Below are 13,755 nucleotides of genomic sequence, written 5' to 3'. Positions count from 1 at the left end.
AAGCATGTGCATATTGCCTGCAAGGAGATACCAGCCCTCAGTGGACTGTGTCCGTATGCACGCACAAACTCATGGTACAAACAGTCAACCAATTAATTTTTTGGGGAAAACTACACTTACATGAACTGAATTTTGGATCTGCTTCCTAATGTGAGGCAAATCTGTGGAATTATTCTGCATTGCCTCTTGTTCCTTGGTGTTTATTCTTGCTTGTAGTCTGAATTGAGAACAGAAATCTTAAAATAGACTTGGGAGGAAAGGAGAGAAGAGGTTTATGTGGGTTTATGACCTGTGCTTCTAAGAATTTGTGAACAAGGAGCTTGACCATCCAGACTCCATTAACTTCCTGTAATATGCAGTTTAAAACATTCTGAGTTACTGAATGGATATGTCGGATTGTTAAGAAATAAGGATCAGCAGTCCTCGACCCGAGGAGGGGAGAGCAAGTGGTCAATTTTCCTTACAGCTGGAGGTTAGCATGCAGCATCCTGAAGTTCCATACAAAGACAAGATAAATCGGAAATTGTAGAGGGCTGTTGACTAGTTTCCAGCCGCTTCCTGGCATCCATGCCACACAGGAGGTATCCATAGAGAATAAGTTCCAGGGTGGGATCCTTTCTTAGGAATATTTTTGTTGTGGCTGTAATGCTTTAGTATGTTGCCATGAGGGCAAAATTATATCTATGGATCTTTAAGTGCTGCAGTGAGGTAATGGCATCATTCATTGAGCATGTCTCATTTAATTCAGAATGAAATTCACCGTTAAAAAACCAGCAATTTAGTTGAGGAAAACAAACAAAAGTGTGAATCGTGAGGTGAAAATGGCTTAGGGCAACCAAAGCTCCTAAGCAATGATCAAGCTTTGCTATTAATACGAGTTAATTATAATTGTCTAAGACAATGACTGTGACTGTGTTTTACAGTAAATCCAGTTGGATGTTGCTGGTCGTACAAAGTATTTTTTTAAATTCAAGCTGAACTTTAATTTCTGTTACACTGTGATGAAATGTATTTGTTCTAGGTTTCATTATTACGTCCTCATCTGAGAAGACTATGATCAGGCAAAGTCTCTCTTCTTTCTTACACTCCACCTTACATGGATAGGATTTAAATTTTGTGACCTTTCTGTAAAGTTAAATAATATCAACTGTGTTTCCTACTGAACTAGATTCCTCCTTAGAGAATCTGTTTTCCAGTCTTTAGAGGAAGCAATTCCAAGCCTCTTCCATAACTGAAGTTAATTAAGTTCACCAGTATAATCGGCAGAATTACTTTCCCATATTGATGCAGGGTCCTGGTGCTTGTCAGTAGGGTGGTACAGCACAAGATTGCTTGGCATTTTTGTCCAGAAATCAAAATTCAGCCAAGCTGCTACCAAGATAAATACTTTTAGAAAAAGAAAGGCAAGCCGTTACAAACTGAGTTAGTGCAAAGAAGCCTTTTTCTGACAGAAAGGAGCAGAGTGGTTTTGTATTAATGAAAATAGTCTGAAGTTGACACCAGACAATATTTTAAAATTGAAATTTAAAATCCTTGTTTCTGCAGGTTAGGGACATGAGCTGTAAAGCAGTGAACAACTTCACTTGACAGTTCATCACTGATCAGTGCTGATATGTCAAGCCAAGTAAAATCCTTTGTGGGATGAAGTCAATAATCAGCAAATTAGGTACATGATTAACCTGAGACAACAAGATGCAGTTCCTGTCTGAGAGCCCTGCTGAGATTTAACCTTCTCAGTATTTCTGCTTAGCAAATATTCCAAATGCCTGGTTTAGTCAGTCAAGCTGATGTAGCTGTAAACTTGTCTAGAAGCAGCCTCGTGTGCTGTGTGCACAGGGAATGGAGCTCTAGGGGAGAGGCTAAAATGCAGTTTTGAGTGGCAGGCAGAGTAGAAACAGGAATGCATTGCTTCCAAGCAAAATTCTTCCAACCTATGTAGGTTCTTTCCAACACAGAAATAACAGAATATGCATTGCAGGCTTGAGTGATCAATAGGAAATTAGCAGAAGATCGTTGTACTGATAAAATTGATAATGTATAGAAAATGAACTGTAAATGTGGAATAATGCATGAAGTGACTGTACAGAGATTATAGCAATTACGCTGTTACTACACATTGGTAGAGCATTCCAAATGACGCGTGAAATAAGGTAACCTTACAGAAACATCACTGTGATGTCTGGAGAAGGCAGTGCATGGACTTGTATTGTTTTCATTTCCAGCAGAGTGTTTTATACTTACAAATTTTTCCTGTCAAGATGAAAACTGTTTTCATTTAGAACAGGAAGTGGCTTTGTTTGAAGCAACTTGAATAGCTGGGGATCTTCAGTGTTACCTTGTGTTTTAGCCAGTGCTCAGACACATTTCAGTGCTCCGACAATCCTAAAGTTATCTCGTGGCGACTGCGCTGTTATTACTGAGGGCTGTTGCTGCATTGTACTGGTGGTGGTGTGTCACATTCAAATGTTGAAACAAATCAGTTGGCTGTCACTGTGGGTATCAGATGTTTCATGGGTGTATTTGAATGAATAATTACTAACTGGATTTTATTAAGAACTAATTTTAAAGCACTCTGCAAACAAGTTTCCCTGACATATGTTTTCTTGGCTGCTTAGGTCTTACAGGGCTTTGACATAAAGACAAATGCTAGCCACAAGGCCAAACATGTTTTTTCCATTTTTTCCCCACTCGTTCATTTGACTGTGCATCCATTATTGAGACAAAAGCTCTGCGAAATCTTTCTTTTCAGTTCCTAAGTTCAAACGTGATCAGGGATTTTGTAGAATCATACAAATAGGTTCAAATCTAAGAAAAAAAACCAAAGATTATGCAGACTCTCCGCATTTTCAGTCAGCCCCTGCAAGCTCTCTTTGCTGTGCTGTGTTTTCACAACCAGTTCACTTCCCGTATGCAACTGGGCTCAGTCCATCTGTGCTGTGCGGATGGGACTGTGCTGCGTAGTCACTACCGTGTACATGAAGTTCCTAAGCTGTTCTGCTGACTCCCCATGGTTACTAGAAAAAGAAAGTCCTTATTAGCCTATGAATAAAATGTGTTGAAGGATAAAAAGCACTGAATGGAAAAATCATAAAATAAATTGCCCAGAAAGAACTTTGTATGAGATTTAGGTTTGTAAATAAAAGTATGCAGTAGAGTTTTGGTGTGCTCTGTAGTAAAAATAAACAAACTCCCTGCAAATGTGAATTTGGAATTTGTTTAGAAAAGTAGACTGGCAGGTCACGTGCTTAGATGGAGCTTTAATCATAGTAAGTACTCCTCTCTGCAAAATGGAGCTCTGAAGATGTAGGCATCTGGGATTTCTGGTGGTTTTCTGTTTCTGAACAGTTTTTGCCATTTTTGTCTGTCTTTTAATATGAAGCTATGAAATATAAAGGATCATTAAAAAAAAAGTCAGTGAAACTTCCAAATCACTTCAGAGATTTAGTTTGGTTTGCCAGATCCATTCCCTAATTCAAGTGATTTAGTTGTCTCTTCCTTAGCGGTTGTCTGTGTTAGATTAAAAATTCCACTGTTGCGTCTTAATGATCATGAAAGTACTTTAATTCTTTTCCTAGATGAGTCTTCTGAACGATGTATATTTGTCAATAAGTAGCTTTAAAGCAAGAGTGATATCTTCAGCACAACATTATATAAAAATAATTAATCATGCAAGTGTGGTAGATCAGAAAATCATCAGGGCTACAAGAAGAAAAATTATGATTCAGCTAACTATGTGAAGAAGTCTTGTCCAATTATGAATTCACAGTACCATCTCAGTGACCCTTCAGTCAGGGATTTTAGATTTTGGGTCCATATAGATAGTACTTGCTGACACATTAAGATTTGTACACTGAGGGAACCACCAGCAGATACCTTATCTTCCTTCTTTTTTCCTTAGTCCTGAGGAATCCAAGGAGGGATAAAAATGTTATCTTCTGTATCATCTTGCACCGATGCATCGCCGTTCATAAAGTTATTCAGGTTTAGTCGTTTTGCTTTTGCCTGAGCATGAAATAGTTCTTCACAGTTTGATTAAAGAGAGGCAATACCAGTCTTAACTTTACCGAAGTTAAAATTGTGGCCTTACGGGGAGTCGTGCCAAGGGACCTGCTCTCACTAGGTCGCACTCTGTCATTGTGAAAAGAGATTCTGCAGCTAAAACTACTTCAAGCAGTTTCAGCCTGAATACTCTGCCCCTTCGATCTTGCCGACTGCTGAGCCTTCTCTGCTCTATGAGGTAGAATCAGCATCAAACAGAGGGGAGGCAGAAGAACCTGCCAGCACAAGCAGAGACGAACAGCATGTTGCCAGTGAGAAATGTCAGCTTTTATTGCTGCTTCCTTAGTTGACCCTTTGTGAATGATTGTTCTGAAGAGCAAGATTTCTTTTTCCCAAGATGTTGCCCGAGTAATAACATTTCCCAAGGAGCTGATGAGTCTGTCCTTAACCTCTGACTGTTAGACGATAGGTTTTAGCAATATTTCCAGATGTCATTGATTTAAGAGATAGATATGTGTGTGTTTGGCACCTCTGATACTCTGAAAGTTACTGGCATGCCAAAATTCTCTCAGTCTCTGGCATACGTTGGCTTAAAGGTACTAATTTACCAGCTTTACCTTCTCCTGCAGAAATCTTGTGTGAAAAAAAGGCTCTAATGGATGGCAATATTAACAGTTTGGTGAAACTTTTTATTCCACCACTTCTCTTTCCCATGATTAAAGGTATAGGAAGGGGTGGGTAACGCACTTCCTGTGACAGTGGCTTTCAACATTAGGAGACCTGGGCTCAAATTCCTGCCCTGCCTTGGATTTCCTTTGTGGCAGCGTATTGGTGTTGGTTCCACATGTTTATCAGGAGTAGTACTTCGGAATAGTATTTCCGTACTTTCCCTTTGTTGTAAGGCTAAGTGCATCGAGGACTCCATATTGCTCGTGTTTCACTGTTAAGAAATTTCAAACAGAAAGGTCAGCTTTTATAGGTTTAGATAGATATGTAGTATGGCACTGAAGTGTTAAATCAGTCCGTGTGTCTGTCTTTTCTACCAGGAGGGAGAATCTTCATTATTTTATTGCATCTTGTGTGTTATTTGCTAGAACTCACTGTTGATGAGTGAAATACGGCGTACAAGACAGCCCTCTGTGGATGTTTATTCTGTTTACGATGCAAGATTACAATTTTCTATTTAAATTGAAAGCAAGTGAAGCTGTATGTGTTCTCAGAGCTGTCTCAAGCACCGACTGCGTGTTCTAGAGATAACGGAGGGAAATGCAAAAATGCAGTGAAACTGTAGGCAAGCAAGCATGTACTATTACTGTATATGATTGAACACATACGTCTTTCTTTAGGCATGTCTATCTCTTTCTACTACATAGATAAATGTATCTAAAGCAAGATGTGCTTTCATAGAGGACTTGTTATACAGCTATCAAAAGATTAGATATCTTGTTTTTGTTATTTCTTAAGGGCTTCCCTTAGATAGGGACTAGAGAACTAGTAAGTTGAACATGGCATCAGCTTGAGAGCTCCAGAATCACAGACATTCAAGACAGCAAAAAGCCTTTTAGGAAAACTGTTGGCCAGCTGCTTTGTTATGCACAGTTATTCCCTGTTGTAGATTAACCAATATTTCTTGCAGTCCTGCAAGACTTGTGTGATGCAGTGGCATCTCCATTGGGAGGCTGTTACTGAGCTTAATAGATGGGAAGCTTATCTGACATTCATCTTAAGTTTCTTTTTTTTCTTTTTTTTTTTTTTTTTGTTTCATGCCATTAATGGTGCCATCCCTGTTATACTCTAAATAATCACTTGCTCTAAATAATCTCTTTTCCGAAGATTAATGTAGTGTTGTATCTTGGAAACCATCCAACCAGAAATTCTCAGTTTTCCTTAATATAAGTTCAATTCCCTCAGCCACTTGATTTGTGTTATTCCTTTTCATGCTCCCTCTGGTTTTTGTATCCTACTTGCCCCTGATTCTTCCACATACAACCTCAGGTAAGTAACTCTTACCCTGTGATGTAAAGCTTGTGCAGTGTATTTTTATCAAGTGCTGAATTACCTAACATTAGGCAAATAGATTTCCTGTTTGTGGTGTTCCTGTTTGTTTTCATGTTCTGGGGGCTTCTGTTCAATTATATGTCTGGAGCTACATCTGAGATTCCTGTTTCTCTGGCAGCAAGAATTTATTGTAGGCAATTGCTTAGGAAAGGGAGTGTCTCTCACCGGTTAAAGGTTTACAGCTTTGAAAGCTGTGTAGGAACCTAAAATTTGATGGGTCAAATAATAAATTTCAACTTCTTTCTCAAAACCTAGCCTGTCAAGAAATACCAGTTGTACATTTTTTTATCACTTATGTAGAGCAAAAATGCATAAATCTATGTCATTGTTTAAGAAAGGATAAGAGTCACAGAATCTCGGTGTGTTCCATGGTCGACTAGTAAATATCAGTTTCACGTTGATGTATCTTCCAGAAATATAATTTGATTACAAAGTAGAAGAGAAAAGAGTGTCAGATTTTGAGCTGAAATACCATTCTGTATTCAGGTCTGTTTGTTCGGGGTTTTGTTTGTGTTCTTTCCCTGGTCCCCCCTCCCCCTCCTTGTTTTGTTTTTTTTTTTTTTTTTACCCTGCAGTATGATTTCATGGAACGCTTGGATGGGAAGGAGAAATGGAGCGTGGTGGAGTCCCCACGGGAACGTCGAAGTATTCAGACCCTTGTTCAGAATGAGGCTGTGTTTGTTCAGTACTTGGATGTGGGTTTGTGGCACCTGGCGTTTTACAATGACGGCAAGGACAAAGAAGTCGTCTCTTTCAGTACAGTTACTTTGGGTAGGTATCTCCAGAAGCTGAACTTTTTTCTTCTCTGTTCGTTTGCTTAAAACCATAATACTTTCTTGCAGTCTTCAGTATTTGACCTGTTTATCCTTATGTTGTGTAGTGCATTTTTCTCTCAACACTACTCTGTCAAAAAGTCTGCAGTGGGGTTCTGATTTTCATTTGCTGATTTATTTTTTAAGATTTTAGCATCCATATAGATCTTGAGTCTGGTTCTGGAAAACAAGACTCAGATAACTTCAGTCTGGGTTGAAGCATTCTCCAGTTAATATCTCTCTCCCTTATCTCTGTCACTTTTATACTTCTTATTTGCTTCTCTGGAGAAGCTTCTTTACATCCAAGTGGAACAGTATCCAGCAGGAGAGCTGTTTAATATTAGTAGAAAGACGGCACAAGAAGCTGACACCTGTGAATGAGGTTATTGTTTGCAGTCACCCCAGGGACTGGGCCAGTTAATTAGCCATACGCTGTCTTACAGCTTACTGCTCACCTAATAGCGGGTCATCTCCATGTTCTATGGTGGAATCAACAGCAGAAGAACATTTAGCCTCTGATGTGAGAAGCTTGCAGTTTTGTTAAAGAATAGGATTACATTTAGTTGAAAATTAAACTGAGTCTAGATGCTCCAAGCTTTATTAGAAGGTTCGTTGAACTTTGAAGCACTTAATGACTTTGTTGAATATCTTGTCACAGTGGCATAAAAAAATCCTGAGATAGTCTACGTACTGTTCTGTCCTGGTTAGTGAAGTGTTAAATGGCATTATGTTATATAAATCTGTAATTTCTGTTAGTGTAGGGAATGATAAACTGCAGGAAGACCAAGTGACTTCTTAAGCTTGATGAAAACTAGTTGGAAGTCTTTTCCGGTCTTGCCTGATTAATGATATGAAGCTTAATTTTTTCCCTTTTACATAGGTATTAAAAATCAGTTTGTTGGCTTAAGTCCCAAGGGGTGTAGGAGGATAGCCAATACTGTGTCATTAAGTATGAGTATAATTGTTTCTGTTAACCTTAATAAAGAGGAAAAAATTATTTTTCTTTCAGAGCTTATGTGTGGTTTTTACTAAGCGCTGTGCATGTTGATATATATATATATATGTTTGCTTATTTGCCCATAGAAGGCTTTTGCTGCTTCTTGAAAAACAGGAACGTTTGTGCTTATATCTTGTTACTCCCCTATCGTGCCTGGAAAACCTTCAGATATGATAAGCTGTTCTTAAGAGTTGCCTGGTCTAGGCTGCAGCTTTCAAGAACATCAAAGGTCTAATAGTCAGGTAGACTACTTGATAGTGTAATAATAGTAATTGGGCTGAAATGTAGAGAAAAGTGTAGTGTTTTATCCAGTTCAGAGGTTCTTTTGCACACACCTAGTATCAGGCATTTCATAATCAAAGGATCTGAGGCAGCTGAAAGTTCTCTGATGTGGAAGAGGAGAAAGAATAACAGAAATGATGTTAACTCCCAGACAGTACTAAATTTACCATGATTTTGAATATATAGAAAATACTTGTGTGCCATGAAGCAAAATAATGAATAAATCTATAGACAAGCTTCTTCATGAGACAAATTGAAATCTTTGAGCATTATGTCTCAATTTTTCTTTTCATTGTTTACAGGAATCATTTCAAGAGGCCAAGCTAATGACATCTCTTCAAAAATTTACTTTAGAGTTTTTTTAGTGTCCTGCAACTGTGAAATTAGATTTGAAGTTGTGCTTGGATCTTTCTCCTCTTTTTAGTTTAATTTGACAGAGAAATACTATGCATGGTTCTGCTAGTTCCAAATCCAAAATTCATTTTCTGTGTTGTACAGCTGCTATTTGTTTAGTGTCTGGAACAGACAGAGCCATTTATTTTAGGACCACATGTCCCACAGCAACAGGGAGTAATAGTGAAGAGTAAGAACGTTCCAATTAGGTTTTTGTTCCAATAATTCAGTGTTGAAAATATGTTCCCCTGAAATCCAGCAGCTTTCAAATGGAAGCGATTCTAATAATTAATTTCAAAATTGGAATTTTATTTCTAGATTGTTATTATGCAAAGTAGTGTATATATTATCCAAATAATAATAGAAATTGTGGAAAATAAGTATTTTGGTACAATTGGAATGCTATCATCAGGCTGGTGTGCTTGCACTTCTCAGAATACTGAAGTCATCAACACTTCAGTCCGTCACTCACACTCTAGTGTTAAACCTTGTCCTCTGTTCTTACAGCCCTCTTCTTCACCCTCTTGCATAGCTACTTGCACCTTTTTAATTAATTTTTTTAGAATTAAGAATATTTACTGGAGCAAAAGAGTTCCTCTTTGTCATGTTCAGCAGATATTTCAGTCAGCTTAATTAATGAGGCTTTAAATGTCTGTTGAAGGAGAAGATCCGCTTCTTGGGATAATCAGTTTCAGATGGAAGAGTGGTTGTGCAAGATCAGAGTCTCATTGCAAAAGGGATGTTGTTGATTTTCCTGATGAAGCATTATGTTTGCTACATAATATGAATTCAAACATAGCTGCAGACCCCTTAGGTCTGTCCTGTCTACCTGTTGGAACAGAGGACTTGAGCATGATCAGAGCACTGTGAGTTCTAAAGCTACTCAGAGATTTAATATGTGACTTCAGTGTGTCACTGGATCTCTATGCTTACTCGTGCTGCCATAATAGTTGGTACCCTTCTGCTTCACCTAAACTTGGTGGTGTTAATATTATTAGGAATTGTTCTTCTAAGTATTGGAGACAAAATAAACTGAAGAAAAATTAAGCCAAGAATTTGTAGTCTAAATAGGAACGAACTAATGTACCTGTGATGCTTCTGTTTCAGATTCAGTGCAAGACTGCCCACGTAATTGTCACGGGAATGGCGAGTGTGTATCAGGTGTCTGCCACTGTTTTCCAGGATTTCATGGAGCAGATTGTGCTAAAGGTATCGTTTTCCCTATGTTTACAAATAACCACTGTGTGCGTTTGTGATCTATGGATCTACTGTGCCTGCTGGTTAGCGTAGGTCCAAGCTAGATTCAAATAGATCAATATGCATCTTTTTTTGAGAACTTTGGGTTAAATAGGATAAGGTGGAAGTATTGCTACATTGCTGATGAGCTTGTGTAACTACAGCTTTTTTTGTGTGTCAAGGGTAGTAGGCAGAAATGACAGAAAATATTTATTTTCTGTAGAAGTGGATGAATTATCATCAGTGCTTTCTGACAGTCATTAACTGGTCTGCAACAGAAGACAGATTATCTTCAGTGATAGCACATAATGTGTATTCTGGCTTGGCTGAGCCTGACTTCTAGTACATAGCGTCTTTCTTGCGTATACAATTACTCTGACAAAAGGAAGTTTGCATTTTTTAGGAAAATAAGTAGGACTTGATAAAGTCTTAAAATAAACCCATTCTTAGATGTTGATTTTAAATTTTAACAACTAAAACTGGGAAATGCACGATTATCAAGGATTAAACAGAAATCTAAAAGACACCTATGGATTGGCAGTATGTGCTTACTAAGTTTTTCTGAGAGGTTTTTTTTGTAGCTGTCACAGGGAAAAGATTCATAAAGAAGGACCTCTTTAGTGTACACAGCTAGTAGCACATGTTGTCTAAAATCAATGACTTAGTTGTATTCCCTGCTGTTCCTGAGCACAGTCATTACATTTTACAGTTTACTTCCTTCTTACTTTGTGTAAGATTTGAGCACACTATCAATATCATGTGCTTACAGTTCTTTTCCACAGGGATAGGGTTGTTAGTGTTCAAAGGGGGAAAGCCTGGTGTTTGAAAGCTTTATGAAATGCCTTGAAGGGCCTTAAAAATGTACTCGTTTCTTCTTAGACTCCTGATCCAGTCCTGAGGACAGTTTGTTGTGCCTCACCTCTTTTACTGGTGTAGCAGGGTGGCATCCAGCATACTTGTGCATGTCTGTGAAATACTTCTTGAATAGCTGTTATAGTTGTACCGGAGTGAGTAATTTACATTTTGTGTCTCCATATTTGGCTCTTGAAGGTGCCCTAGTATTAAAAAAATAAAAGACCTCAAGGGCCTGGGAAAGCTAATGAGCTAATGATGCTACGTCAGTGCTACTCCTACTCATTTTAAAGAGTGCTCCAGATACAGCGTGCTTGTTGTCTGATTACCTGAGAAATTAAGGCACTTGGCAAATATCTAGAGGAGATATTTGTATTACAAAGTAAAGTAAAAGGTGTGATAATGTGTGGTATAAATACACGCTGACAGCTGTATGCGTTTCTGTGGTGTTAACCTGTGAAAGTGTGCATGCATTGACTGTGTGCCTCACTGCCACTCCTCACACCTACATGGCCATCAAATCAATTCATTTGCATTTTGAGTTGTGGAGCAATCTTGCATTGGCTGCTGAAGCTCTGTGTAACACTGTATTCTGTGTTAACGCTAGAAAATACTTCATTCAGGCTATGGCAGTTAAACAGCTTTTTTTAATAGAGTACCTGTCAAACTGTATCTGTCAGGCATCTCCTACCCTCAGTACATTCCCTCTGCTTTGTCCTCTCTGTGTTGTCTCTTTCCCATCAAAAGCAGAAATGGTTCCTTGGAAGCTTTTTTCAGCTCTTAACTGTTTTCTTGTCAGACATCATGGTATTTCTAAAGAACAAAGAAGCTTGAAAAACTACTTAAACTTACAAAATGGGTGTGTTGACAGAACTCTCATGTTTCTGTGCAAGCACATAGCTGCACGTCGCTATGCTATGGGATGTACCCAGAAGAGTGCGGCTGAGTTAGGGTGCAGGGGCCATATGCCTCACCCATTTCACAGGCACTGGGATACCTGTTCTCATGTCCACAGATTTTTCTGCTTACTTGAATGCTAATTGAATGAGAGAGCAGTTTCAGAAGACAGAAATCAAAACTGGGATTGTATGCATGCTGAAACACAGTATAATGAGAGAGAGAATTAAATCTTTTCTAGCATATTAAATCTGTGGACACATGTTTAATAGACATTTACCGTCATTTTAAATTTATGTTTAAGCTGTCACAAGTATGGAAGGATAATGATTTTATTTCCATCTGATTTTTTATTTCCCTAGGAACACATCTTTCAATGTCTCAGTTCTCCACTGTAAAATAATTTGAGGCAAGACTCAAACAGAGAAATGTGGAGAAAATGTGAACAAGCTCCTTAGGTGGCTTTTAGAACTTGGTTCATGCAATAACACGGCAGTGTAAGAGCTTCACATTGGGTGAAACCCAAGTTTGATAGATAGGAAGCATAATCCCTTATACCAGTGAATCCCCTGTTACAGGGCTGATCTTGAGGGCATCAGAGGCAACCAATCTTGAGAGGACTCATCTGCAAACTATTTGCAGACAGCACTCAGGTACTCCCTCTGTTAATTTACTCCATCTGTGTAGTTCTAAAAGATAAAAATGAAGGAAATCTATGAGAGACAGCACAGATTTTACTTCAGATCCATTAGTTCCAGGAAAATACCATGAAAATTATTAGAAAGAGATGAACTTTTGGCCGAGCTCACAGGCTGAAATACACTTTCATATTCCGATTGGAGTGGAACAAATTTCACCTTCTCATACACTCTTGCCAAATACTGAAGAATTTAATTTCTCACTCTTATCTGTGGAAATAGCTTATTCTCAGGTAGCCAATATCAACAGATTTACTCCGTCCTTGCTCAGGCAAAACTCCCTTTGAAATCATTTGGAGTTTAACTTAATTAGGAGTTCCATCTAACATACAGAGAAGATAATGATATATTTTAATCTCATGTGGATTAAGTGTAGCATATAAAGAAAAATAAAATCTAGTAATCAAAAGATAATTCAGTGGCTGGAGATGTGTCCTGATAAAACAAATGTGTATAGTTACAGCCAGTGGAGGATTTGCTGTAAATTGAACTGCGCCGTGAGTGCCCTTCTGTCCACAATTATCTATAGGAGCTCTTGGTAAGAAGCGATGCGATGGCCAAGGATCAATTGAAGAATCAGAAATGCAGCTATGATTGTGTTACTTTGGTGTGTTGTCACTTTTTTATATTCATCTCTGTTTTTCTGTAACCTCTGTGACATAACCACCCAAGTATGTCCCACTGTTTGTCTGATAATAGTTTGGTCTTTCAGCTGCCAAGTTCTGTGGTGAATCTGCAAGTAGGCGTCCTTTGTCGTGTCCTGCTTTTCACCGTTTGTAGAGTTCAGTCTCACAATGAGTTGGGTTCCTGGAAGTGACTCAGAGTTCGCTATACTTGCTTTTCATCTCATAATGTATTTGCAGGGCATGCAGCTCTTCCACTCCTTTAACAGAAATACTTCCAAAGACACTGTCATATACTGTTTTGCAAATGTACTCAGAGCCTCCTTTAATCTTACATTATAAAATACCAGGATTTACATCACAAGCGTGTTTAGCTAATCTGAAAAGGTGAGACACTGTGCCATCACATGGGATTTCTACATTGACAAGATGAGCATAGTACGTTAAGAGATGGTGTCCAATTTGTAAAAGGAGGAAAAAAACTGAGTCACGTAGCTCATGTCAGCTGCCATGAGGTTGCCGTTTAGCAGATTCTTTTAGTTGATTATGCAATGCAGTAAGAAACATGTTTAATATTTTAATCTAAATGGATTGAAGGCTTTGGGATTTTTTTAAACCAGAAATTTGTACCATGTTTGATTAGTTGACTTTTTAATCTGATTTTAAGAACTCTAATGATTCAGATTTATGTTATTCGCAGTTTCTTTTCCTGTTCTGCTTGTGTGGGTTTTTCATTATTTTATTTTCATTCTGTTTGTTTTTGGCTTACTGGCAAAGGACGGCGCCACTTTAATAAGTATAAAAAGAAGGGTAGGTTTTTTTCAATTTCTTTTTATTTCTTTTGCAACATCTAGTTTGAAATAGTTACTAAGCTGTAAAGTGTAGTCTATTTATTTTTAAATCTATTT

General features: G+C 38.1%; 1 protein-coding gene across 2 annotated transcripts in view; it reads left to right on the top strand.

Moving 5' to 3' along the window:
- TENM2 (teneurin transmembrane protein 2) overlaps positions 1 to 13,755 on the top strand; it is a 514,050-nt gene that overhangs the window by 398,264 nt on the left and 102,031 nt on the right. For both annotated transcript variants that reach the window (XM_086758660.1, XM_086758659.1), the window contains 2 exons: positions 6,633 to 6,828; positions 9,649 to 9,750. In XM_086758660.1, the coding sequence (XP_086614786.1) occupies positions 6,633 to 6,828; positions 9,649 to 9,750 (298 nt within the window). The remainder of the gene's footprint in view (positions 1 to 6,632; positions 6,829 to 9,648; positions 9,751 to 13,755) is intronic.

The sequence above is a fragment of the Chlamydotis macqueenii genome, chromosome 14 (genome assembly GCF_036417535.1).
Source record: "Chlamydotis macqueenii isolate bChlMac1 chromosome 14, bChlMac1.mat, whole genome shotgun sequence".
NCBI classification, from domain to species: domain Eukaryota; kingdom Metazoa; phylum Chordata; class Aves; order Otidiformes; family Otididae; genus Chlamydotis; species Chlamydotis macqueenii.
The sequence above is the reverse complement of the archived record's forward strand: the minus strand, read 5'-3'. Positions and strand labels throughout refer to the sequence as shown.